We start from the raw sequence: 26,950 nt of genomic DNA, 5'->3' as shown, positions 1-26,950 counted from the left end.
ACCCCCGTTTGCCTCCCTCTGCTCCCAGACGGTGCTTTCCTGCGTCACCCTGTAGGGGCTGACTTCTCTGCAGGGTCTGGAACAGTAATGTTCCGCGCGGAACATGTGGGGCTTGGTGTGATGTTCACGTGGTTTTGAAAATTCAGAAATACTTGATGTTAGGGTTTAATTTTGTATTTCCGGATGCCCGCTCTGAGCTGGGCTGTGGAGGAGGTCAGGGGCAGCCCTTCCCTCCCGTGGCTGACCTGGTGGGGGACAGATGGGTGGACGGGACGAGCTGGTTTGAGGGTGAGGTCGCTCACGTCCAGGCAGACGAGGGGCATCAGGTTGGCCTCCCGGTGCTGCTGTGCACGGAAGTCTTCGAGGATCCGGCCGGGCTCTTCTGGGCTGGCCTTGAGCGCAGGGTCCCTGTGGGCACCTTCCTGGGGACCTTCATGGCGACCCCCTCCAGAGCCTGTTCTCACCGTCCTGAGATCCTGGTTTGGGTGAGGGTCAGTGGGCAGGGGGAGGGCGAGGCTCCTGTCTGTCTTGTTCTCAGGCCCTGGAGCCAGCAGTGCCTCCAGCTGTCACAGGTGCGTCTCTGGTTCCTCTCTGCCGGCTTTAGGACAGCACAGTCCCTCTCCTGTGCCGGGGGCACGGCTTCTCGCCACCCACCCTGCTGCTGCAGGCGTGAGGCTCAGCACTGAGACCTGGGTTCCTCTGTGCACCCTGCCTTAGGGGCAGGGAGCCCTGCCTCTTTGGGGTCTTACGTCCTTGGTAGCACCCTGGGACTCGGGTAGATGTGCTGGGGCCCTCACCCCTTGGGGCTGGCCTGCTCCCCCCCTCCCCCCAGGCGTCCTGCCATTTGTCAGGTGGAAGGTGGCTAACGTGATCTTCTAGCATTCTCTTTCCTGGTAGCGTTTCGGTACCAGAAACCACTTGGCCTTTCTCCTGCTTTCTGGAGTCTTCCGGGATAGGTTTTTATGTAGGAAACAAAGATTGCTGAAGAGCAGAGTCCAGAAACTCAGGCCCTTTTATGTAGGTGAAGCCGTGCGCATTGGGGTCAGGTCCTGTGCTGCAGGCTGTCGTGTGAGGAGAGCGGCCCTCCGCGGTGGCCCTGTCGTCCCCCGTGCGGGGCATGAGTGCAGCAGGGACACGGCAGGTGGCACCCACCAGCTCTCTCCTGCTGCGTAGGGTCACCAGGCTGAACACCCTTTCGGTTGATGTTTTCAGACTGTTCATTCAGACTAATGGACAAAGTGATTTTCAGATGCTTTTGGGGGGGATTTGGTTTTCTAAATCTACTTTTTAATTTACTGACTAGCTGTTTATACAGCTGCTGTTAATGTTAACTTAATGCCTGAGATTTTTACAATTTTTTTTTTCTTAAAGTAGGCTCCAGGCCCGACGTAGGGTTTGGTGGAACCCACATCCTCAAGAAGAGACTCTCTTTCTACCAACCGAGTTAGCTAAGTGCCCTGTTCCATGCCTGACACCTTTATTTAAAGCTTCTTTATAATCTCTACACCCAACGTGGGGCTTGAACCCACGACCCCGAGATCAAGAGTCGCACGCCCTTCTGACTGAGCCAGCCACGCACCCCCGCGTGAGACTCCAATAACATTAAAAGAGGTTCTGTGATTCGCATCTGGCGGATGGATGGTGAGGCAGCCTCCCCCTAGGGCCAGAGAGCGCCTGGAGGGGAGGCTCCGGCTCAGCCTTCTTGTCCCCTTGCTAGTGGGGAGAGTCTTCGTAGCCTGGTTGGTGGTCGTCTGCCCACAGGCCCTGTGGTTGGGCCATCGTGTCACAGCCCCGTGCTTGTGGCCTCAGAGGCAGGTGCTCTGCGCTCGGACAAGGAGGGAGGGGCATCCAAGGGATGGAGCCCTGCCTGGTGGGTGTGCTGCTTTAGCTCTGTCTGGGTGGGGGGGACTCCAGGGGCAGAGTGGTCCAGAGAGAGCGAGAAGGGGGTTTGATGAGTGTGGAACACGCTCTGGAATCTGATGGTGAGCACCCTGCCCGAGGCCGTGGGTGTGCATCCGTCTGCAGGAATGGTGAGGTGATGCCAGCCGAGGTGGGGACTTACTTTCAGCCCAGGTCACACGTATGCGGTTGCAGTAGGCGCCCTGGGCTGCTGTGGCCTGGAGGCCCCAGGCAGCTGTTGGAAGCCCGCAAGGGGACAGATGGGAGTGTCTAAGTGGAGCTGAGGTTCGGGGGCAGGTGGAGGGGTGCCCTCGCCACACCCCGACCACCTCTCCTCCGCCGTCTGCGCCGGGCCTGCCCGAGAGCTGTGATCGGGCAGAGGGGTGCCTTCAGCTGAGGCGCAGACCGAGAGGGGTCTCAGCTCCTGGCACGTGGTGGTGCTAGCCGTGTGCCGCGGTGGAAGGTGGGGTCTGTAGGTGAGGACAGGAGGCCGCCGCAGGAGCAGACGGTGGCCCCTCGGCCTGGGCAGACCTCGAGGGACAGGGAGGGAAGGGTGGGCTGCGTGGGAGCCTGGAGGAGGGCGCGACGCCGGGCCAGGCAGTGAGGGACACTTGGATGGGAGCACGGGGGGGCCTTGGTTGTAACTTTCTGGAGGTGGAGTGTCCCCCCGCCCCCCGTGCGGGGAAGTCCTCTCTGGCCGTCACGGGGACGTCCTCGGCTGCCACGGGCCTGCTCACTGGTGGCCCTGTCTGGTGTCGTAGCCCGAGCGTTTTCTTCCTGGCACTGCGGTCGGAGGTGCGCCGGGCAGGGCTGCCGTCGGTGTGCTGTCCGCCGCCTTCCGCCTCTTTGCGTTTTGGAGGTGGCGTTTCTGTCTTTGAAGACGCCGGAGTAGGCAGGGTCGTCTGAGGTCGGTGGCACGTGTGCCCCTCCAAGGAAGCACCGAGTGGCGACCACGGGCCGCCGGTTTCAGAGCCGTTGGGCGTGGGTGCGTGACGCGGGCGTTGGGCAGGGCGCCCCCCCACTCCCCTGCAGCAGTCTCGGCCGTGGGCTTTGCTCCCCGGGCTGCCCCGGCCACTCCCGGTTTCCCATGACCCCTGCTCCAGTGCCGGGGTCGGGATGCCTGTGTCCGCGCGTGCGCGGGGGCTCCCCCTGGCCCAGCGGGGCCGGCAAACGCCCCTTTGGCACGCGGAGACCCCGTGGCGCTCCGCGGGGCGAGTCTGCGCTGGGTGGGCGCCCCGGCCGGCTCGCGGGGCCGGCGCGGTCCGTGGCTCCCCCTGGGAGGGTCTGAGGCCGACTTCCAATTAATTTCCTCAGAGAGAAAATGACGAGGAGATTCAAGCTGCCAAAGAGAAGCTGAAGTACTGGCAGCGGCTGCGGCACGACCTGGAGCGCGCGCGGCTGCTGATCGAGCTCCTGCGCAAGCGGGAGAAGCTCAAGCGGGAGCAGGTGAGGCCCGGCGCCCCTCGGAGGGGCCCCCCCCCCCCCCCCCCCGGGCAGCGTGAGGGCTTCCGGGCGGCGGGACGAGGGGGGACGTCGGCCCCGGCCTGGAGGGGGCCAGGGGCGGGGGCACCGCGTGGGGGGTGCGCCTGGGGAGAGGCCGCGGTGGGGGGTGGGGGCGCGGCCTTCCGGGTGGGCGGTGCGGGGAGCGCGACCGCGTGACCCAGGGCCGTGTTCGCAGGTGAAGGTGGAGCAGATGGCCCTGGAGCTGCGGCTGACGCCGCTCACGGTGCTGCTGCGCTCCGTGCTGGACCAGCTGCAGGAGAAGGACCCGGCTCGGATATTCGCCCAGCCGGTGAGCCTGAAGGAGGTGGGTGTTCACGCGCTGGCGTCGGGGTCGCCCCGCGGCTTCTCCGGTACCCGTTCCCTAGGTAGCGCGTAAGCCTGCTTAGCTGCTAGGCGTCGGTTTCTACTGGACGCGGTCTTTAAGTTCTGTCTCGTTAAGATAGTGAAAACGAGAGGTGAAAGTTGCCTCTCAGCGAGCAGCCGAGCAGCGGTCGGTTGGCGGCTGTCCGCCCAGATGAGCGCACCGGTTGCCGTGTGTTGGGTTTAAGGAGCTTGAGTGAGCGGGGCCCCTGGCGGGACGTGGGGTGTATATGTGGCGCGTGTCGGCGCCGCCCCCGGGGGTGCGAGAGTCCTCCGGGCCTTGCGCGTGTGCGTGCGGGTGTCTCGTGTGTTATGTGGCGGGTGTGTTGCTTATGTAGGATGAATAAGCGTCCTTCTTTGTTTGTAAACGATTATTTTTCCTCCCTGAAATTAGGTACCAGATTATTTGGATCACATTAAACATCCCATGGACTTTGCCACAATGAGGAAACGGTTAGAAGCTCAAGGGTATAGACACCTCACTGAGTTTGAGGAGGATTTTAATCTCATTGTAGATAACTGCATGAAGTACAATGCCAAGGACACGGTGTTTTATAGAGCCGCCGTGAGGCTGCGCGATCAGGGCGGTGTTGTTCTGAGGCAGGCCAGGCGCCAGGCCGACAGCATCGGCTTCGAGGAGGCCTCGGGGATGCACCTGCCTGAGCGGCCCGCTGCGGCCCCTCGGCGGCCTTTCTCCTGGGAAGACGGTAAGCACCAGCCCCGGGCGCGGGCGCAGGCGCAGGCGGGAGAGTGTCCTTCCCCGCAGGCTGTGTCCGCGAGGCCCGGCGGGGCTAGCGCGCGGGCCGCACGCGTACTGCACGTTTGCTAGTAGCCTTGTGAGGAGGGGAAGGAATGGACCTCCTCGACGTGTTTTTAACCCAGCGCTCCTGAAGTACCGTGCTTTGGGCACACGGTCCACGTAAAAATTGCCGAGCGTGTTTTTCACGGGCGTTTACTTTTTCTTTACCGCGTGCTGTGTATTTTGCACGCCTAGCACACTTCTGTTCCGAGCGGGCACGTTTCAGGAGCCTAGAGGGACCCGTGTGGGCAGTGGGGACAGCCGAGGTCTGCCTGCTACAGGCCGAGAAGCGGGTCAGCTGGGGTTTGCACCCTGGGCGGGCCCCGGCCTGCTTCCGAGGATGCCTGTGGCTGAGGAAAGGCCTCAGGAGTGGCCGTGTGCCGAGCCCGCTGGACTCCGGCCGTGCGGGCTTCCGAGCGCGGCGTGTGCCCCGGGTGCGGCACGGTGGTCTCTCTGTTCACTTGTTCCCGTCCTTGGGGACGGGGGCTGGTCCCTGTGCCTTCCCTGGCCACCACGCTGCAGCCGCTAGGCCACCTCCCGGGAATAAGAAGGGGCTCGCGGGCTGCCGCGGATCGGGTCTCTGAGGAGACGGGCGAGTGGGTGATTGGTGTTTCCTCAGCAAAAGTCTGACAGTCAGGTTTTCACTGGGGGTAAGTTCACGGCTGAGAAGTCCTAACGTGTCTCCTCAGCGTTCGTGCCGGGAGATGGCCGAGCTAGCGGGATGCACGTCACATCCAGTCTGCTCGGGCAGCGGCCGATTTCACGCCGTGCCGACGCCCACAGGCCAGGCCATTATCTTTAGGGCTTCAGAGGACGTGATTTTTGGTTACGTGAATGGTTTTGAGGCTCTGTCATTTGTGAAGTGGTGCTGGAGACAGCAGGGCCGCAAGCCGGCCTGTTGTGCTTCAGGCTTCCTTACGTATTTATTTCACGGTACCGGTGTCACGTTACTTCGTGAAAAGCACAGATATTTTAGCAAACGCTTGTTTGTGGAGGAAGGTGCCGCTTGCTCCTGGTGGTTGTGCCGTGGCTTCTGTCTCCCTCTCGCTCCCCGTTTTATCTTAGATCTAAAGAGTGGTTTCTTTCTTGGCCACCTTTCACTGATCTAAGGTAATTTTGTGCTTCATAAGTTTTGTCGTTTTGTGGAAACCAAGAACCCTAGGGATTTTTGTAGTAAACGTGCCCGAAATGGAAAACTACCAGCGTATGGCGTGGCCCAGTTTTAGTAGAGCCACACGGCGGTCTGGGTCCAGAGGTGAGCTCAGACGGGAGCTGTGGTGGCCAAACAGCGTCTGCACGGGTGGCCCCGGGCTTGGGGTCAGCAGAGCCCGCCTCCCTCGGGGGCGGCCCTGGTGGGCCTCTTCCACCGGTCTTCACCAGAGAGCGTGGTTCGGGCGCGCGCCGGGAGAGGCGCCAGCCCTCCTTCTGCGCACCGTGTCCCTGTGTGCCTGGCCAGCCAGCCACAGGCGTACGAGCTTCCCTCCAGGGGAGTCCGGACAGCCACGGGGGGAAAGCTGGTCTCCCTGTGGCAGTGCCCGTCGCGGGTTTGGAGTGAGCGTGGAGGGGCTTGCGGGGCTCCCGCGGGCAGGGCCTGTGCCGGCGAGGTGGTCTCGGGGGGCACCGGTAGCCGGTGACTGACGGGGTGTCCTTCGACTTCAGTGGACAGGTTGCTGAACCCAGCCAACAGGGCCCACATGGTCCTAGAGGAGCAGCTAAGGGAGCTGCTGGACAAGCTGGACCTCACGTGCGCCATGAAGTCCAGCGGGTCTCGGAGCAAGCGGGCCAAGCTCCTGAAAAAGGAGATCGCGGTCCTTCGGAACAAGCTGAGCCAGCAGCACAGCCAGCCCCCGCCCGCGGAATCAGGTATTGGAAGCTTTGAAGAGGAAAGTGCTCAGCTGGGGCAGGAGACGGGGGAGGAAGGTAAGCACACGCTCAGTGTCCGTCCCTCCCTGCTCGGGGTCCCCACCGGGCTGGTTTCCTGTCACGGTCGGTGCCACCGTGCTGCATCTCGGCCTTTAGGTGGTCACAAAGTTGAAGACCCAGAATAAGCCCTCTTTTTCCAACTCGTTGCTGAAAAACTATTTAAAAACAGTGGTTTAGGCCTCGTACGCCTCCCAGAATGGTTGTAGGGTAGACGTGGCTTCTGTGACAAGAGTGATGGCTGTTTTTGTTGGTCGTAGCAGCTCCCGAGAGGGCCGTGATGCCACTGTCACGTGAATCCTCCCCTCTGACGTCCAAAGGGTGGAAGGTGACGCACACGCCGTCGCCAGGGAGCGGGGAGCTGACCTGGAGCTGCCTGGTGGGCCTCCGACGTGTCACACACACAGCGGTGACAGCTGGCGACCTTAACTGGGGCGTACGTCCGGGAGAGGAGCTGGACACTGGGGACGGGTCCGTGGATAGGAAGTAGTTGGGAAGAAGCGCATCCCCCCGGTGCTGACGTGAACCTCCGCGCAGGTGGCTGTAGGTGGCGGGCCTTGTGCTCGGGACACGCGCTGTCCGTGGTTTGAGCACCTGGAACCTGGTGGAACCTGGTAGAAGCAGCTCCTCGCTGTTCTGCGCTCTCCTGATCTTAGAGTCCGCCCCGTTCGGTGTCCCGGAAGGGAAGGCGCAGTGAGACTCTCACACCGCGCTGCTGGCGGTTCGGCTCAGAGTCCGAGCTTTCTCTCGGCGTGTCCAAACTCGGACCGCAAGAGCGGCGGGACAGGCGCACAAAGTTGTTCTAGTTGGCTCGTTGGAAAAGCGCTTACGCGGGCCGTGGGCGTCTGTCGGCGGGGGCGGCCCTGCCGTGCAGCCAGTCCCAGGAGGGGGCCGTTGGTGATGACCTTCTGTCCCCCTGAACCTGACAGGGTCCCCCTGTGGCGCTGCCCCGCGGGGCGGCTCCAGCCCTCGAGCTCCTCTTTCTCCTGGAAGTGGCCGCTTGTGCGCACAGCTGAGACTTACGCAGCTTCCCCTCACGCCAGGCCTGGTTTGTTTCCGCTCACAGGGCCTTGGCCTGGGCCCCCCGAGTGACAGATGCAGGCTCTCGGTCTTCCCTTGTGGGGGACGAGAGGAGGGGCCGCGTTCTTCGCCGGGGAAGGAAGGACAGGTCTGAGCACTTGCTCGCAGGGGCTTTGCTCCCCCCCCACCCCCCACCCCTTTGGCACCCACATTGCCCTTGGGGGTCAGGGCAGCCCCAGTCATTAGGCCTGGAGTGGGGTGTGTGTCTTCCTCCCTTCTGTCCAGCCCCCTCCCGCTGCCCGAGCAGGCGCTCTGGCTGAGCTGCTCTTTTGCTCTTCGTGGAAAAACCACTCTTTGCACGTTACTTGCCCTGAAAAGAGTGAGTTGGGGGAAGGCTTGTCGACCGGTCATTCACGGTCATCGGAGGGCTGGTCTGGACGCGGTGTCTTCCCCAGTCGTCCGGCCGTCTCGGTGCACGGCTCAGGGTCCCCACCGGGCGGGTGCCCCCCACTGCAGCCCACGTTTGCTGCTCTGTGGTGCCGGGGTCATTCTGAAGGAAGACGGCGGTGAGGTCTAACAAAAGACGGCCTGGAATCTGTGTGGAGCATCAGGTCTCTTGTTAAAAGTGCGTAAACACGCAGAAAGGGTGTCTCCCTCGTGGCTGGGGGGACGGGTGCTGGGGAGGACGAGGTCGCCTTCAGGGAGGCCCCGAGGAAGCAGCGGGGCCTCTGGATGGGGTGGGGGGGTCCTCCCGCGGAAGTTGGAGAAGACGGGCAGGGCAGACACCGTGAGCGGGGGTAGAGGGCAGCTCGCCATCCTTCCCGTGAGGCCAGAAGCAAGCGTCTTCCGAGAGACCAGGTGCGGGACGTCGGTGCCATCCGCACACCTCAGGACGCGGTCTCTGTCGTAACTGGGCGGGGGGCGTCGCCCTGCCGGTAGCCCTTCCTCCCACCCCCCCGTTTTGGGGCCAGGGCCCCGGCCTCGGCTCTCCGTGCCGATGGCGCAGCTGGGTGGGCCCCGTCACCGCCGCACCGGCTCGTGAGCTGCTCGGGGCGCTTGGCCCGCTTCTACCCGGAGTCTGGTTCCAGGTGACTGGCTGGGTGCAGAGCAGTGAAGACAGCGGCTTTGGGAGGACGAGCTGTGGGCTGGCAGGGCTCAGGGCGCTGTCACCGAGCCGCCGACTGGGGCTCTCGTGTCCCGTCACTGGGATCTAGGCCGTACTTTGAGCTCTGTCCTCACGGGTCAAGGCCGTGCCTTTCTCTCTCCCTGAAGGCGCAGCCGGGGTTCCGCTCGGCCGCGGGGTTGCGCCTTGCCGGGCCCTGCTTTCCCTACACGAGTGACACTGGAGCGTGCGAGGGCCCCGTCACGTTTACGAGAGGTCTCCCTTGGTCTGCGGTGTTGTGTCTTTCGCTTTCTCCCTCTGGGATCGCGAGCGGAGGAAGCCCGAGGCAGGGGTGCTGGTCAGACGGCGCACGGTTGTGGGTCGGAAGCGGCCGATGCTTCACACTGGAGTCTTCCCGAGCTTCCCGTAGCTTCGACGCAGACGCGTTTGGTCGGTGTTGCCGGGGAACAGCTGGTCTTGCAGACGTAACTGCGTTTTTGCTGATTTTTCCGGAGCAGCTAGTTTCAAGTAGGCGTCCTGAACGGGGAGCCGTTGTGTTGTGAATGAGTGGTTGCTTAGGTTTACAAACGGAGAGGTGGATAGAGTTCATTCTAGAACGTAATTGAGCGTTTCTCAGATGCAGTAAGATGACACAATTCTTAGCAGCCCGTGAGCTTTCACGAGAACGTTCGTATTTATTTTTTCAAAAGTTTGTTTATTCATTTTGAGAGAGAGCACGAGAGAGAGAGAATCTCAGCACAGAGCCTGACACAGGGCTCCAGTTCACGAACCGGGAGCTCATGGCCTGAACTGAAATCAAGAGTCGGACGCTTACCTGACTGAGCACCCCCCCAGGTGCCCCACGTTCGTATTTGTTACGAACTCCAGTATGGTTTCTGCTCAGGGTCCTGACTGGGATGCCGCCTCTGAAGGGCCGGGCAGCGCAGGGTGTTGGCTGATGGGGTGCCGTGGGGTTCACCAGGCACCGGTGCTGGCTTCTGTCTCACCGTACAGATGAGGAAAGTGAGGCTCAGGGGCTCAGCGACCCGCCTGGGTCTCGCAGCTGGAGGTGGCGGTGTTTGTACCTGGTCATCTGAGTAGCCCTTGAGCCCTGGCCCCCTCCGCCTGCCCCGTTCATACCCCAGAGGTGCTTCCAGTGAGCTGCCCAGGCCGACCGCAGAGCAGGGACGATGGACAAGCAGAGTGGTCATGGCTGTGCCCCAGGCTGCCTTTGGGTAGAAGGAGGGGTAGGGAGGCCCTTCTGATGAGGCCTCGACCTTTGCTCCTGGCGAGGGACGCAAGGGCAGGAGAACGCCGAGTATGGGCCTAGCATGAGAGGCTGGAGAAGGTGTGGGTGACCTCGGCGGTCCAGGGCCCCTGTGTGCCTGGCAGGGACGTGGGCACTTGGGGCGGTGCTCCCCAGGCAGGAGCAGGCAGGCCGGGGGCCTGAGCCAGGATGGGAGTCCCAACTGGTAGCGTGGAGATGGCTCGTGAAGAGGGGCCCGGAGAGCCTGGCGAGGGATGACGCTCCCTCGGCCTCTAGCGGTCACCGCCTGGTGTCGCCGAGGCCGTCGGCCGCAGGGAGGGGGCAGGCGCTCTGGTGCAGGGTCAGGACGGGGCCTGGTGTGCGGGGCCCAGGAGAGGCTGGAGGCGGGGACGGGAGGTGGCGGGTGAGCCGAGGCAGTGCGCGGGGAAGGGGTGGCCGAGGCTCCTCGCGAGAGTCGTCCCCCCCCCCCCCCGGCCCCCGGCCCCCGGTTGTGGAAGCAGCTTTCTGGGAGCAGCTCTTTGTGCCCTGCGGGTCCCGTTTGCTCAGCGCCCCCTGCGGGTGGGGGGTTTGTAAATGCTGTTTGCCTAAACCTGTTGGTGACTTCGAAGTGATGAGCAGGAAGGCTCTCACTCCATGCCAGCGTGCCTCGCGGTTTGCTGGGCAGCGGTGCGGCCACGGGCCCTTTATACGGCTTTCTGCTGAGGACATGCTCCCGTGGTGTTTGGGTCACCTGTGACGTGCCCGGCAAGCTTCGAGTGGCCCCGCAGAGCTGAGGCACCTGTCACATTGTTAAGGGAGGATTCTCAAAACGTTTGCTTTGAGACGGAAGCGGAACTTAGTAGCTTCCCGTTTTCAGGATGACTGGATTGGATGTACTGACTTGTATTTTTTCAAGTGGCCTTGGGGCAGTTTGCAGGTTCAATGAAATAAAAACTATACCTGGTGATAATATATCCACTTAGGTCGTATGAATTGTTATTCTTGGCTGTAGGTCACGTGTCTTGTAGCCCCAGGCAGCGGCTGGTCCTAGAGGCTGTGCCCTTGCTGGCCAGCCTGCCTCGCCGCCGCCGGAGGGCCTCCTCTCCGGGCCCTGGTGGCCAGCAGACCGACCTCCCAGGGCCAGGTGACGAAGTCGTGTTCCCTGGGCTTTTCAGGCTTCTTGTTTTTATGTCAGTAGCGTCAAGAAGCCTTTTAAATGAGGCTAAAATAGTCCTCTTCCAAAGACTTTTTAGTTTCAAAGTCAGATTCTAGAAAAACTGCCTAGAGTAGAACATTGCAGAACGTGGCATAGAGGGTGAAGGATCTGGAGAGCTGAGTGGGGGTTTTCCTGCTTCCCTGAGCCGTTCACAGCCACTCGCCACTCATCAGATGGGTTTATCATCGACTTAGGACACCCTGGTCAGAAATCACACGGACACGCTCGTGTCCTCCTGTTTGCTGACCGCGTGACCCAGGTCAGGACTGTGTGGGAATGCCGCGTTAGACTCCCTAGTTGAGTGAACTGTTTTTCTTCCTCAAGGTAAGTGAATCGTTGGTCGCAGAAATTGTCATGAACTCGAATGATGTGTTACTGTCGACATATGTGAAGGAGTCGTTCACAGTTTTCAGAGAGGAACTTTCTACACCTGCGCACCCGGACCCGGGGCGCCAGGCCACCTCAGTCTTTGGTGTTAGGGAAGCGCACACAGTGTGACCCGACGGGCCCTTCACTGCTTGCAGACAGTATGTGTGATGCTTTGTTTCCTAATTGAATTAGTGTTTTGGTGGACTTCACATTTGTAGTAAGTTTTATAATAGATTTTATAATTATCAGTTTTCAAAAATCACTTTATTTATAATTTTTTCAGGAGATAAATCTCCCCCTAAACTTGAACCATCAGATGCATTACCTCTTCCTTCAAACTCGGAGACTAATTCAGAACCACCAACCCTCAAACCAGTAGAACTGAACCCAGAGCAGAGTAAACTATTCAAAAGAGTCACATTTGATAATGAATCACATAGCACTTGCACTCAGAGCGCACTGGTAATCGGACACCCTCCAGAGCCCACCCTCGCCAGTAGTGGCGATGCGCCGGCGGCGGCGGCCTCCGCGGTGGCGGAGCCATCAAGCGATGTAAACAGACGCACTTCTGTTCTCTTCTGCAAATCGAAAAGTGTAAGCCCCCCAAAGTCTGCCAAGAACACTGAAACCCAGCCAACTTCTCCTCAGCTAGGGACCAAAACCTTTTTGTCTGTAGTCCTTCCGAGGTTGGAGACTCTTCTGCAGCCAAGAAAAAGGTCGCGGAGCACCTGCGGCGACTCCGAGGTGGAGGAGGGGTCCCCGGGAAAGCGCCTGGACACAGGTAAATGCCACGGAGCGCCACGGCGCCGCCTTCTCTCCCCCAGGGTGTCGCGGAACAGCTGGGGCCCTCGTTCTCAGCCGACCGTCCAGGGGCCTCTTTATCCCCAGACGAGGAGCCAGACGCCGCAGCGTCCTCCAGGGTGGCACCGTCACGGGCTGGCCGGGGGCGGGGGCGGCCCGGCGTGGTCGCGTTGCACGCCCCGTGCACCCCGGGAACCCGATGGCGCGTGCGCGGCGGCGTCTGGCTTATGGAGCCCGCCGGAGGGACGTGCGCGGGGGGTGCCGGTGGCGCGCGCCCGGGGCTGCGAGGGGCCTGCCCGTGGGCTCCAGGCGCCCCTTTGGGCGGTTGCTCAAAGCACGTGGTGACGTTTCTCACTGTTCTGTGGCTCTGTGGGCGCGTGTAGGGAGAGGACCGCTGTCTGCGGAAATGACGCGAGGTCGCGTCGCTGCTGAGCTTTTGTAACTTCAATCTGTCGAATTCACCGGGAGGTTCCCACTCACGTGCTGCGGTAGTGGCCCTCTCGGGGTCTCCCCTGTGCTGGGTTTGAGGGAGGCGGCCTTTGTTCTGGCACAGCCTCCGTGTCCCCGCCAGTTCCGCTAGACCGCTGTCACCCTTGCGTCGTGCAAGGACGCTGGCTGTGCCTCTGACGCCTCTTCCCGGAGATGGGACTGGACGTGCCTGTCCTCTGGGCTCTCGCCGCGGACCGAGGCCTGGGGTGCGTGCTGGTCCACCCGTCACATCGAGACGCGGGAGCGCCTTTGGCCGCCCTAGCGTCAGCGTGGTTTCCGGTGCGGGCGAGGGGTCGCGCTTCCTACTCCGCGGTGCGCGGTTGAATTCTTTTTGTTGCCCGAGTGATGGTTTATAAATTCTGTCTTGATTGCATCTTTAGCTAATTTTATAGAAATTCTGTGTTCACGTGCTTGTATTTGGATGGGTGGATACCAAGCCGGTCCTTTGAAAATAATTTCTCAAAGCCTGTTTTGTTTCTGAGCAACGTGCGGCCGCGCGGGGGTTTCGTGGACGGCGGACGGAGCTCGTCTCCCGCGTGCGGTGCGGTGCGGGGGTCACCGGGGTCCGGTCGTGGCGCGAGGAGGCGAGCCGGGAGCGCGCCGGGCCCGCGGCTGAGCTGCCGGATCGGGCGCGCCGTCGGGGGGAGTGGTCCGCGGGGGCCCCCCGCGGCCGCCCTCGTGTGCCGGGGCGGGTCCCGCTGCGGCCGCGCTGCCGGGGGGGGGGGGGGGGGGGGGGGGGGGGGGGGGGCTTCGCGGGCACCGGCGCGGAGCGCCCCTCCTTCCGCCGGCCGGCCTCTGAGCAGGGCCCCGCGGGTTTCTGGCGCTGCCGCGGCTCCCGCAGGAGCGTCCGCGAGCCGGCCGCGGTCCGGAGCCTGACTGACACGGGGGTGTTTGCTTTCTTGTTCCAGACTGGCAGTAGATACGGGATGAGCCCTGTCGCCCTCCCGTGCGGCCCGGGAGTCTTAGTAGCACCAGGACCTGCTCCGCACGCGGGCCTGACGCTGCGCATCCGGCTCCCATTTCTGGCTCCACCTCACCTCCGCCTCCGTGCTCTCTGCGCGCCCCGGGTCGCTCGCTCCGAGCGGCGCTCTCCGCCGTCTGAGGACTCGAACTGTTCTGAACCTTGTGATTTTTCCAGAGACTCATCCGTGCGCTCTGCCTTGTAGGGTTCTTCTGGCGTCCCACAGCACGCCGCAAGATTCCCGAGTTAGAGTGGACACAGACCCCTTCGTCTGGAGACACTCGGCCCCCCGGGGGCTCCCTGCTCTCGAGCCGTGGGCGGCACCGCGGGCGGGGTTAGGGCCCCCGACTCCGCTCTTCCAGTGCCACGTCGCCTGGGGCCTGCGCTCCGTCCCCGCTTCCTCCTTCCCTGACGCTTCTGTGATCCCCAGACCGGGCTTCCGGGCCGGCACTTTCCCGCTTCTGGTCTCTGCTCCTGAGACTCCTGCTGCGTGCACGTGGTGTGTGTGTGCGTGGGAGGGACAGAGAGAGGGACAGAGTCAAGGAGAGAGAGAGACTGAGGGACAAGGAGAGAGACAGAGACAAGAAGAGACAGACGAGGAGACAGGGAGAGACACAGAGACAAAAAACAGTCAAAGAAACAGACACAGAGACAGAGGGAGAGAGACGGAGACCAGGAGAGACAGACAGTCCAGGAGAGAGACGCAGAGACAGAGACGCAGAGAGACCGAGAGGGAGTCGCGTTCCTCCTCGGCTGCTCAGGGCGGCGCCCCCGGTCAGACTAAATGGCTTTTTCGCTGTTTTCCAGGTTCTCGCTCTAACTACTAACACGCTGGGTAGCTCACTCTTTGGATCCTAATTACTTTCTCTTGTTCACCTCGGACGGAGTTCTGCCAAGCGGTCATTTTGGAACGCAGAAAGATCGCTGCGCCCTTGTGTGTCACTTAACTCTTGTGGAGGAGCTGGAAGCATCCGTTCAGCCTTTTTCCAAACAAAAGCCCAAACACCAACACGTGGAGGAGATGTGCCCCACCCTGCCCACCCCCTCCTGTAAGTCCGAGCCAGACGCCCCGGGAGGAGCCGCCCGGTGCCCCTCCTGGAGCTGGCTGCAGCTGGCAGGGACGCCTCCCTGCCCGTCCCGGCCCCGTGGGTAGGTGTGAACGATGCCAAGGGCGGCCGCGGAGCAGGGTACTTCGTCTGCGGCACCTGCCGATGACTTACACGGACAGAGATTCTGATCCCGCCTTCGACAGGCACAGTACCGGCCCGAAAGGACCGGGGGTCTCGGGCCGGGCACGGGCGCAGGAAGGGACCCTGCGCGAGGCACGCGGCCCAGCTGGAGGATGTGTGAAGCCTCCTTCACTCGTTAGCATCTTTCTTTTCTGGGTTTCTACCTGGCCTCCCCCCTCCCCTCGCTCTCTCTTTCCCTTCCTGCCGGCTGGTCGGCCCTCAGGGAGAACTGAGCGAGCCGGGCGGCTCGGTCTCTGGTCACCGTGCCCGCTGCTGCTGCAGCGAGCGGGAGTCCTGCCCGTGGGGCCTGGAGGTGTCCTGTGGGAGCTTCCCCTGCCACGGCTGTGTCTTCGAGGAGTTGGTCTTAGGCAAAAGCAGGGTGGTTGGCATCTTATCTGCCGTGTTTTCGCGGAAAGGTTGACAAATGCACAGAAATGCGGTTCTGTCGCCAGTAGTGAAAATAAAGATGTAGAAATAGGTTAACGGATGGCCCCAGCGCTTGAGGAGGCCCAGTGCGGTCACCGTGCCCACCCGGCCTCTGAGGCCGGTCCTGCGTCGCATCCCCGACCGTCCTGTTTGGGGAGCCAGGTGGAGCCTGGGTGGTGGCGGGGAGATCACTGGTGTCTACGCTGCGTGGCCCGTGGTGGACAGCAGCGAGTGCGGCCCACCCTGCTCGCTCGGCCTCTCACCGGGTGCCAGCCGGAAGGTTCCTTACGGAGCAGCGAGGCTGTGGCAGGCGTGGGTCTCGGCTGCCACTCGCCGGGGGAGCCGCCAGCGGCTTCTTGCCACCTGGCTGATGTGAGCCTTTCACAGCAGAGCTCGCGGCCTCAGGAAGCTTTCTGTAGGGCTTTGCTTCTGGCACTGCTGGTCGGCTGTCTCAGGAGGCCCCTGGGGCCCCCCCTCCCCACGCGGCCCAGCCCAGGTGTCCCCTGGGAAGGCCTCGACTGGGTGGGGAGTGGCTGGGCCGGGCCCCCTTGGCTCGGGGTGTGGTGCCTGTGGGGCAGAGAGGGAAGGTCAGTGTGTCTTTTGCCTCCTAAGAGGTCCTCATGAGGCCCGGGTGCTACGCGGGCACTGGCCTCCTCCAGATGGCCACCTGCCTTTCAGTTTGGTTTTTGTAGTGTACCAGTTTGACTTAAGCCGTTGAAAAAATGACTTCTTGTTGAAATAGTTTTGTTAAGAGCAGGTTTTAGGCTGGGGCTCAGGCGCCGTATGGATGCCTGCTGTTTGCAAATGATCCGTGGGCCCGTCTCTGTGCTGACCCCCAGAACCTGATGTCATTGCAAGTCCTTGCAGGGTCTCCAGGGCGGGGCCGGTGGGCTCCCTGGGCCGCAGCCAGCGGGAGGAGTCTTCACAGGGAGCCTGTCGGCCTGTCGAGGCCAGTGAGGGGGCAGGGAGGCGTCGGGGCGCCCCGGCCACCGTGAGGCCTGCTGCTTTGGGCCTGTCTGTGGTGCCTGCCATTTAGTGGGTGTTCGGTGACGTTTCCTGGGCACCGGGAAGAACCGCGTGTAGTGACTAGTCACCGTGGATGTGCGTGTCCTCCTAAATCCTGAGGGAGGTCGAGGGAGACGTGGTCGTTCTCTGGTTTCTCAGACCGAGCACTGAGCCGTGTTTTCATCTCTCCCCCTTAGCGGCGCGTGGGGAGAGTGGCTTCAGCTGGTTCTCGCCAGGCATGCCGTGCAGGTGCCAGGTTCTGTGGTTTGGTTCCGCGGGTGCCGGGCGTCCTTGGCCGTGGCTGCCGCTGCTCGGGCTCCCGGCCTCAGTCGGACCTTTGCCAGGTGCGCTCTGGGTGCCGCCTGCTCGTCCTCTCGCTTTTCCGAGCGATCACGGCAGGACAGGAAGAGGCCCCCTGCAGGACTCTTCCTGGTGCCCCTGTTCTCCTCCGGGCCCCGCTCCCCACCACCCCCCACCCCCCACCCCCCCGCCAGCTCTGCTCGGAAAGGCTCAGCTTTGCCGGCCTAAGCGAAGCTGCCCCTAGAAGGCTGAGGGGGTTTAGGCGCGGAGTGAGGCCATCGAGAATCACTAGGCCTCAGCTCCAAGTTGATGCTGCGAGAGGTGTGGCCTTGTGGCTGTGCCTTCTGGTTGCCACAGGGTGTGTCCGCACCGGCCAGTCGGGTGACGTCCTTGGGCTTCCCCTGAGGGCGCAGGCTGCGTCCTCATAGCCTCACTGGTTCTGGGCGCTGGACACGCGCCTTCCGGACTGCTGCCCCTTCTCTCGGACCTGGATCCTGCACCCTGGGCTCCCTCCTCCTGTCGGTGTGTCTGGCTTGGGCGGGCTGTCTCTGACTTGCCTGCCTCTGAGTTGGGGTCTCTCTGCTCTTGGGGACCTGCCGCCTTCTGCGTCTCCTGAGACCTCTTGGCCTTGGGGGACCCTGGGGGTCGCTCTACCTCTTTCTGGTCCCCCGGCCTGCTGGCGAGTGTGGCTGGAACCGACTCTCGGCCCTGGGCCCTCTGCTCAACTGCTGTATTTTACGGGCCCACGAATGTCCAAATTCCACAAGTGAGTGTAGCACCCCCAGCCGACCACAGTTTCTGCTAGAAAAATGTGAATTAGATTTAAAAGTGAAAAACAGTAAGTTTTCTTTAAAGCGGGTGCTGTTGAGTCTGACAAGTGGAGCGAGACGTCTGATGAATTTACTTCAGGAAGACGTGGCTTCAGTCTGTGAGCAGCCGCGCTCAGCTACCGCTTGCGTTTTTATTTCTTAGCCGCCGTCAGAGTTTGTTCGTTGCCCTCGTTTAACATGTGGTTTTGTCACTGAGAAAACACAGAGAAGCACGTAAGGCAGATGAGAAAATCCCGTAATCTGGCCTCAACTTCTGAAGAACTGGGTTTAAATTTTTTTAAGTGTGGGAACGGGATTCTTTTTGGGGAAAGAAACGTGCACGACTGTCTGGTTGTGGGACCCGGAGGGGGCGGCCCGGCTCCCCGTCACCACCCCGTCCCGTCCCGGCGCGTGGACAGACGCGTGGACGCGTGGACAGACGCGTGGGTCACGTTTGAGAGCTTTTTTGGAGGGGCTTTTTTGGAGGAAGTGGTTGGACTCTGAGACGTGCCTTGAGTTTCAGACACTTCCCAGATCGTGAGTCGACGGGTTCTGTTCGCTCCCGTGGGCTGTGGGAAGGAAGCCCGGACGTGTGGCCTCGGCCCCAGGTCGCGCCCCCCACCGCGTGCTGGTAGCTGCGGTGCTTTGGGACGAGGGCGGCCCCGGCTAAAGAGAGCGCGATTTCTGCTCCGGAGGGTCTCGGGTGTTTGAGGTTCCTGTGTTCCTGGCGATGCGCCCGCGAATGAACCCGCTCTTGGTGGTGGCGTCACTGCTCCGGGAGGGGCCGGTCCCCCCGCGGCGGGGGCTGGTCAGGCGAGTCTGCGGGTCTGGGGAGGAGTCACCGCACGCTCTTAGCTTTGTGGGGCCTGTCGGACGTTTTGTTTCCTGGGAAGAGCACCACCCTCAGACCAGGGTGCTCTGAGCGCCGAGGGAGATGTGTTGCGAAGCACTCGTGTGTCTCCCGTGTCGTCGGCGCCGCGGGGCTGGGGGGTCAGGGAAGAACCGCCGTGGGCCCGCAGACGGGGAGAGCTGTGGCGCGTCGTGGGCCCCGGGGTGCTGAGCTCAGGGGCCCGCGTGCCTGTGTTGCAGGTCTCACCAATGGCTTTGGGGGCGCACGGAGTGAGCAGGAGCTGGGGGGCGCCCCGGGGAGGAGAGCTGCGCCCCGACGACGCTGCGCCTCGGAGTCCAGCATCTCGTCCAGCAGCAGCCCTCTCTGTGACTCCAGGTGGGCACGGCTTGGGGGGCCCGCTCCCACCCGCCCCGTCCTTGGGGGACTGCCCTGTGCCTCTTCACCAGAAATAGGAAGTGTAACCACAGAGGAAATTAATAGATTTTCAGTCTGTGGTTACGTTTATTCTGTCTTTTCCTCCCGAAGTCTTCCCTTATCAGAAGGGTAGCAAGCGCGGCCCTGCCCGTCTGCCCCGTGGACACCTCTTTGTAACCGGGGCCCCGTGTGGGTCGCCGTGGGGCCCTCGGCCCGGCTTCTGCAGGGCCCGGCTCTGGGGCCACCGCCGGAGGGAGGGGAAGGGGCAAAGCTTTGTGACCCTGCTCCACTCTTCTTCCCAAAGCTTTAGCGCACCCAAGTGCGGCCGGGGCAAGCCCGCTCTGGTGCGCAGACACACGCTGGAGGACCGCAGCGAGCTGATCTCCTGCATCGAGAATGGGAACTACGCCAAGGCGGCCAGGATCGCCGCAGGTGAGCCCGCCTGCCCTCCGTGTCCACATCTCCGCGAGGTGGCCGTGGTGTGGGCCGTTCTGCCGGGAGGGCTCCAGCTCCCCACTCCCTGGGCCTCCATCCTGGGGTGTCTGTGCGAGTCTCCCCTTCCCCCGCCCCCGACGGGGACAGCGGTCACGGGGACAGTAAAAGTTTTATCCTGCTGTTTGTCATTTTTTGTGTGGAATGCTCCATTCCTCTGTGCAGGCCACCCGCACCCGACGTGAGGCTCGTCTGTCATTTGCAGCCGGATGTGGGACCATGGGGGGGGGTGGCTCCCCCAATTCCAGCACCTAGAGGAGCACCAAGGACGGGCTGGTGCTGGCTTGTCAGTGGGGGGGAGCTCTCACTGCAGGAGGCAGCCCCGGGCCGTGGTTGGGCCGGCTGGTCCCTCACGGCGCCCGTTCTCTCTGCCCAGAGGTCGGTCAGAAGAGCATGTGGATTTCCTCCGACGCCGCGGCCTCTGTTCTCGAGCCTCTGAAAGTCGTGTGGGCCAAGTGCAGCGGCTACCCCTCGTATCCGGCCCTGGTGAGCCTCGGGGTTGCGGGGCGTGGGGTTTGGGCGTGGGGGTCCGTGGGGCCGCCCTCTGGGGAGCCAGGGCACCGAGCGGTGTGGCCTTTGTCCCGGGTCCGGGGCTGTCCCGCTGCCCTTGTGGGACAGGTGTCCCGTGAGCGCCCGCCGAGAGCCGCCCGCACAGGGCGTTGGTGTTGGGAGAGCTGCTTCAGAACCCACCTCAAGTCGGAGCCGGGGGAGAGAGCTCCGGGGGCACGGTGGGGGGCTCTCAGACGTGACCCACACGTGTCCTCCCTTGGCAGATCATCGACCCCAAGATGCCGCGCGTGCCTGGCCACCACAACGGGGTCACCATCCCGGCCCCACCGCTGGACGTGCTGAAGGTCGGCGAGCACATGCAGACCAAGGCTGATGAGAGGCTGTTCCTCGTTCTCTTTTTTGACAACAAGAGAAGCTGGTGAGTGCGGGTGCCCGGGTGCCGAGCTGGCTCAGAGGCCGTGGGGCGCGTGTGGCGTGCGTGGGCCGAGGGCATCCGTGCGGAGGCCACGGGGGGCCCGTCCCCCTCCGCCTGTGAGCCTCTCACGGAGCCGTGTGTGAATAGCCGGGCCCGTGGGGTTCTGCCGCCGGCCCGGCCCGGTGTCTTCGCCTCTTGTGTGTGTGGGTCCCCACGCTGCTCTGGGGTGTGGGCTCCGGACCCCAGCGCCCTGCCTGGAGGCCCTCCCTGCTTCAGACCCCGACGGTCCTGGGTTCCGGTGCTGCCCCCCGAGTGCTCACGAGGTGCGCGTGGCCCGTGTCCCCATTTCTTGGTCTGAAAGCTTGCTGTGCTGATGAGGGGCCCCTGGTGACCCCGGCCTAGGCTCTCTGCCCCCAGGACCGCGGCCCCTGCTGTGCCCGAAGCAGGGCTACCCGGTGTGGGTGGCCGTGGGGGCCCGGCTGTGGGGCGCGGGCCCTCCCAGCGCCCCGGGCACCCCCGGCGCTGGCGAGTACGGCTGGGTCGGGTGTGTGCGGCCACGCGCGGCCACCAGCGCTCCGCGCCCCGTGTCTCCCTGCCCCGTGCCGCGCTCCCGATCAGACCCCGTGGAGGCCTGTGCCTGCCTTGTCTGGTCCGAGGCCCGTCGGCTGCCCCGCGGCCAGGCCCCCTGCCCACCCTCACTCCGTTCATGCACCTGCAGCGTGTGTGTGCGTCAGCGTTCCTGCGCGTGACCCTCGGTGGCCACTCAGGGAAGGCGTGGAAGGCTGCTGGGTGGCACCTGTCTCCCGCCAGCCTCCAGGATCCAGTGGCCCTGTGGGGAGTGTTGTGGATGAGAGGTGGGGACGACTTGATGGGGACGACTTGATTTTCACGCCTTCCCCGAGTCCCCCGGACTCTCCCGGGGTTGGCAGGAGGGTTGGGCCGTGCCCCTGTCCTGCGGCCCATGAGGGCTGGCCGATGGGGCCGCTCCCTGGGCGGGGGTGGGGGGGGGGGCGTGGGTTCCAGGGCGCGAGACTCTCTTCCCTCCCTTGGCCGCTGAGCGCCTGACGTCGGCTGCTCTTCCCCACTGGGGGCTCGGAGCCGCCAGGGCATCGTGTCATGTGCGTCCGAGTAGCTGTGCGGACGGCTCCGACCACTCCGGCTTTTCTCTTTTCAAAAGGCAATGGCTCCCCAAGTCCAAAATGGTCCCCCTCGGCATGGACGAGACCATAGACAAACTGAAAATGATGGAGGGGAGAAACTCCAGCATCAGGAAGGCCGTGAGGGTCGCCTTCGACCGCGCGATGAGCCACCTGAGCCGTGTGCACGGGGAGCCCACCAGCGACCTCAGCGACATCGACTGACCTGCCCGCCTTCCCGTGGCCTTGTCCATAGTGTGGATAAGCTGTATATGCGTGTATATTGTTCCAGACTTAACTTATTCTGATCTCTAGGCCTGGTTCTTTAATTCTCCCTCCCCGGGGAGGGCAGGTTTTATTTCCAAGTTCTCTGTGAAACCGTCCCCGTCTGGGCGCTCTGTGAATGGCGCGGGCGCGTCTGCTGAGCTCCTCCCGTGCCCGGCACGGGTCACGCCGGAGGCTGCACCCGCGTCACTTTCTTTGATCTGTAGCTTTTTTTTAAAGACTTTTGAATGTTTAATAATTTTGTAAATCATACTCTTTACACGGAGTACCACTATTTAATAAGACGGGATGTAAATTTACAATGACAAATGTGTATTTTAAGAAAGAAAATGACATTATTTTGAATGGTACTTTGTGGAAAGAGGTGGAGAATAGATTTATGCTGTGTACATCACTTGCAAATCACCAAAAACACTCCGCCCCCCCCGTGGGGGCTGGGGCAGGCGCTTACCCCCCCCCGCCCCTCCCCCGTGTCGCCGTCCTCACCGTCCTCGTCCGCCGCCTCCGCCCGTCTGCCCCAGCTTTCCACGGGTGTGCCTCCAGCGGGTTATTTATTGTAGAAAGTGTATTCATTTGCTTTATAATGAAAAATAAATTTGCAAAAGTATATTGATATGCATTTTTATACAGCACATACAGATTCGACTTGCTTTGGGAGCAGGATGTGTTGGTTGTTGTGTAAATGACTCTGGCTGTGTGTTCTTTGATTTTGTAACTTGTAATCTTTTGTTTACAATGAGGGGCTTTCTGTAACTTGTTTTAATTTAGAACACTTTGGTAGCAATAGAAACTTTGGATACATTTTTGTATGGTACATGTGATGTATATAGAATTAGTACTTTATTTTTATTTTTAAGAGGTAAAGCATTATGTTAGGGGAAAAGGTAGGGTGGGTTTCCAAAAATGCGGTTTTTATATTAAAAAATAAAGTCAAGATTTGGACGGTGTGGCCATTTCATTCCTCCATCGCTGGGATGCCGGGGCGGGCTTGCAGCCCGGAGGCCAGGTGAGGGTCAGGGTCCCAGCAGCCTGTCCCCGGCCACCTCATTGAGGCACGTGACATGCCTTCATCTTAAAATTGTCATGGATGGCATTATTTATTATTTTATCTAATCATATTTTTATTTTAAACTGGTAGTTTAAAATTTTTAAATGTCTTCCCCCCGCCCCGCCCCCCTTCAGTCTCCATTGTTTGTAACATCTCCATAGAAACTTGAAAAAATAAAATGTCTTCCTTTGATCGTCTTGTCCTGTGTCTGACAGACGCTTTCTACCAGCAGCGGCTCCCCCAGGACCACCGGCCCTTGTGGAGAGCCTGTCGGGGGCAGGGGGGGGGGGGGTGTCGCTGTGGACAAGGCCCAGGCTGCGGTCAGGGAAGGGCCGGGTCTGCCGTCGAGTTAGGAGCTGGGGTTTGCCCCAGTACTCCCACCTGAGCCCGGAGCAGCGGCTCTGCGAGGTTGCTGGTGATGGTGGCTGGTGGCCTGGAGTGACTGCTCTGTACTACCTCCCCCCACCACCCCCCCCCGGCCCGCTGGTCCCGGTCCCGGTCCTGGTCCTGGTTCCGGTCCCGGTTCCGGTCCTTGTTCCAGTCCTGATCTTGGTCCTGGTTCTGGTCTCGGTTCCGGTTCTGGTCCTGATTCCAGTCCTGGTTCCGGTCCTGTTCCTGGTCCCAGTCATGCTGAAGGTCCCTGAGTCTGAGCAGAGGGAGCTTTTTGTTAGTGGCATCACCTGGAGGGACTCTTGCCTCCTGGCGCCTGGCCGGTCACCTGGGACAGGCTGCAGGGGTGTCAGGGAGGAGGGCAGATGGTTACCCCGTGAGGCCGTGCCCCAGACACCCCCACCCCACCCCCATCCCCACCCCCACCCCGGGTGCTGCTCTGAAGGTTTCATTAGAAACCAGCCTGGCCCCCGGGGCCCTTCCCTGGGCCACGCTCAGGGCAGGGGTCAGGGACGGGGCTGAGGGAGGTTAGGAGGCTCCTCCTGCCTGCCCCCTGCTGGAGCTGGCACCTGCCATCTCCTTGGGGCTCTGCCGGGCCACCTCCTGGGAGCGGCCCGCTCTGCACCCACCGGAAGGGGGACCATCTGCCCTGCTTGCCCAGGACTTGGGCATCAGCACCACATCCTGGGAGCCTCCTCAGTCCCAGGTCACGGGTGGTTGGTCCTCCACACCTGGGACCCCCAGCAGGCAGCGCTCTCCTGCCTGGGCTCTTTTGACCTTTTGGGGCGTCTCCTTGGAAGCCTCCCGGAGGGCCCGTAGCGGGGTGCGGCTGTGCCTTGGCCCAAACCTGGGGCCGGGTAGGGCTGGCGGTGACCAGCTGCTCAGGGCAGAGGGCACCGTTGGGGACCTCTGGGACCCCACTGCCTGCTTGGGTGAAGCACCAAGGGGCCCTGGGCTCTTGAGGCTTTTTTTTTTTTTCTCTTTTCCTTTCTTGAGCTGTTTTACAACACGGGTACGATGTGTCTGTTCCTTCTCCCCCTCCAGGAGTTCATAAAAATGGGATCGCGGTGTCCGCTCTTCAGCGGCTCGTTACCTTGTTACTATTTCAAACATGAATCCCAAAGTGAACTGATACAAACGCAAAAGCAGGTGCAGTGAGATCGTGCTCACCCGTGTGCGGGTGTCAGGCTCCTTGGTCCCTCTGCAGGCGTCCCCGGGGGTGGGGGGCAGTGGCACTTTCCATGGGTTCTTGCTCTTTTCCACAAGGGTGTGTGTGTGTGTGTGTGTGTGTGTGTGTGTGTGTTTTATCTCTGACCCACTTTTCAAGCTGATTTGAGGCATTTCTTGGGTTTCTATCTCTTGCAGGGTGATTAAGGCAAGGACACCCGTGTCGGGGTCTCCTTTGACTCAGGGTCAAGGGGGTTGGTGTCCAGGCATCCAAGCCCCTGTCGGGCCCTCTCCCTGGCCCCAGGGTCCCGGGTCCGCCCTGCACCCTTGGCCGGTGGAGACAGGCCCCGCCTGGGCAGGGGCGGTTGGGGGTGGGTTGCTGGGAGCTGCTGCTGGGGGCCTGGCCCGAGCTGGAGGACCTCTGGGTGAGCGGGCAGGGGAGTCCCCCGGGGCGACTTGGTGTGTTGGTGTGCAAGGGCCCAGCAGACGCGTTGGGAGCCCTGGAAGGCAGGGGCCTGGGCAGCCCGGGGTGGGTAAATGCAGGCACCAACCTCCCCTGGGAGCCCTGCTGGCCTGCTCTCCTGTTAACCCGGTGCAGGGTCCTGCGGTCTCAGTGGACGCTGGCTGCACACGGGGGCATCTGGAGTCACGCCTGGACCCACTCAGCTTCTCCTCGCCGGGTGGTGAGGCTCTGCCCCGAGCGCGAAGCAGCAGAACCACGGCCCAGCCCCTCGTGTCGCGGTGGTGTGGGCGATGCTCACCGTGTGGCTTAGGGCTCCCGCGTCCCCTCTGCCCTGGTCGGGCCCCTTCCCCAGCTCCCCATGGCAGACGGGGATCCCTGTGTCTCCCCTCCCCCTGGTCGTGCCCTCTCTGGGAACCCCCCACCCCCCGGTCCGTCCTTTCTGGGGTCTCCCCCTCGGTGGGAGCAGGCTCTCCTTCCCACAACACCATAGCAATGCTTGTGGCCCAGATCCCAACTGATCCTCCCGCCCCGCCCCCCTCATTCTCTCTCTAGTGAAGCTTTTTGGAATAATGCCTAGATCCCCCTAGGCTCCCTTGTAGCAGGTGAGGCCGAGGAAGTGGAGGAAGTGTCACCGTCACCTCAGAGAAATGCCCTCTGCAGGAGGAGGAGTACTCCTCCCTACTGGTTTTTCTTTTCTACTGGCTGGAATGTGGACGTGGTGGATGGCGCTGGAGCCGCTGTTTTGGGCCATGGAGAATGGCAGAGCCTGGGTCTTCGGGAGGCACGCAGAGCTTTCCTACCGGTCCTGAGACTTTTTTTTTCTTTTTGTGATAGAAACGTACATGTATACCCCTTTAAGGCCGCAATTATTTTTCTTTACAGCAGGTAAACTTCAAATGGGTCAAAATGAAATCATTAAAATTCCAGAAGAAAATCATGAAGTGTCTGTAACCGTGGAGGGGGGACGATCTTCTAAAATATGACCGCACCTCCAGAAACTGTAAAAGAAAATAGTAATATATTTAGCAAGGTAAAATCAAAAAATTTGTGCATGCATGGCCCTCCAAAAATCTTTTACAATGTCAAAAGACAATTAGAAAGAGTGTTTGTAATTCAAACCACTGGAAAAGGGCTTTCCTTAACGTATAGAAGTTTACAAATCGTGTTCAAAGGATAGAAAAAAAAGGGGCAACTATGGACTCATTCCACAGAAAAGTATTTAACATGGCCCCAAACATCCAAGAAAATGCTCAACCTTGGTCTCCTGGGGCCCCCTCAGCCCTCTGGGCTGTACCGTCCCCAGGACCTACGGATTCTGCTTCTGAAGATGCTCCCACCCGGCCCTTTGGGTACATCTACTGCCCCCCGTCGCGGTCCCACCCCTGGCCCCTGCCCCCACACAGCCGCACACCCCGTGCCCCGCTCAGACACAAGCCAGGGGCCCCCGGCCGCCCACGGGCTTCCCGCTGCCTCCAAGGGTGGTCCCTTCAGCGTCTTTGCCCCGGACACCCCCTCCCGCCTGGCCCCACTGCCCACCCCCGCTGCTCCGGGGCATCGGGGCGGTGCAGGTTAGGAGCCGCAGAGGGGAGCCGGGCTTGGGAAGCAGGCAGGAGGCCATCGACAGACTGCTGACCAGCCCCGCCACGGCCTGCCCGCCCGGCGAGGCCGCTGGGCAGGGCGCCTGGAAGAGTCTCGTGCGGGCCCTGGCAGCGGGCTGGGCTGTCTGGGGGCCCTGGGGCTCAAGAGGGCTGGGGTACGAGCCAGAACGGTGGCGGGCGCCGGCGATGGGGACTCAGCCCCTCGCTGCCTGAGCCCGGTGCCAGAGGCCGCCCGCCTCCGCCTGCTTTCGGACGAGGCCGGCCTGAGCTGTGGGGGAGGGGCTGGGGGCGGTGGCCAGGGCGGGAGCCCGCCACACGGGTCATTTCATTTCCTCTAAGGCCTTAACCGTTGCGGCCCTGGTGTTATCACCCCCGTGTTCCAAATGAGAAATGGGGGGCCGGCGGGGTGAGGTTACGTGCTCAGGGGTGTGGGGGGACCTCGGTATCCAGTGAGCTCACTGTGGGAGTGACGTCACGTCACTTAGCCGTATTCTCTTTGTAGGAAGCGAGCCTCCAGGCCCAGCCCGCGGGGGCCGAGCCCGAGCCCGAGCCCGAGGGCTCCCACGGCCGCGCGTGTGCTGACCCCTGCCTTCTAAGCCGAGCTCAGCGCGGCCCCCGAGAGCCCTCGGGCCCGTGTCGGTCGCTCCCCACATCCTCTCAGTGACATTTTCCAGACGTAGAGAAGCACGGGTTCGTTTCTCAGGTCGGTGTTGGGTTTAGAAGCCCCC

The 26,950-nt window shown here is 62.1% G+C and overlaps 1 protein-coding gene across 8 annotated transcripts in view; it reads left to right on the top strand.

Annotated features, from left to right (window-relative positions):
* Positions 1 to 22,498, top strand: part of BRD1 (bromodomain containing 1) — a 42,760-nt gene extending 20,262 nt beyond the window's left edge. For 2 of the 8 annotated variants that reach the window (XM_023257637.2, XM_023257638.2), the window contains exons 4-13: positions 3,214 to 3,345; positions 3,578 to 3,706; positions 4,157 to 4,469; positions 6,221 to 6,481; positions 11,718 to 12,215; positions 18,544 to 18,679; positions 19,023 to 19,150; positions 19,587 to 19,696; positions 19,984 to 20,138; positions 21,313 to 22,498. In XM_023257637.2, coding sequence (XP_023113405.1) covers positions 3,214 to 3,345; positions 3,578 to 3,706; positions 4,157 to 4,469; positions 6,221 to 6,481; positions 11,718 to 12,215; positions 18,544 to 18,679; positions 19,023 to 19,150; positions 19,587 to 19,696; positions 19,984 to 20,138; positions 21,313 to 21,496 — 2,046 coding nt within the window. In that variant the 3' untranslated portion in view covers positions 21,497 to 22,498. Of the gene's footprint in view, positions 1 to 3,213; positions 3,346 to 3,577; positions 3,707 to 4,156; positions 4,470 to 6,220; positions 6,482 to 11,717; positions 12,216 to 18,543; positions 18,680 to 19,022; positions 19,151 to 19,586; positions 19,697 to 19,983; positions 20,139 to 21,312 lie in introns of those variants that run through there. The other 6 variants (XM_023257641.2, XM_023257639.2, XM_023257640.2 and 3 more) reach the window with 6 other exon arrangements.
* The last annotated feature ends 4,452 nt before the right edge of the window (positions 22,499 to 26,950 follow it).

This window comes from Felis catus, chromosome B4 (genome assembly GCF_018350175.1).
Source record: "Felis catus isolate Fca126 chromosome B4, F.catus_Fca126_mat1.0, whole genome shotgun sequence".
NCBI lineage: Eukaryota > Metazoa > Chordata > Mammalia > Carnivora > Felidae > Felis > Felis catus.
This window is presented reverse-complemented; position numbering and strand designations above follow the sequence as displayed.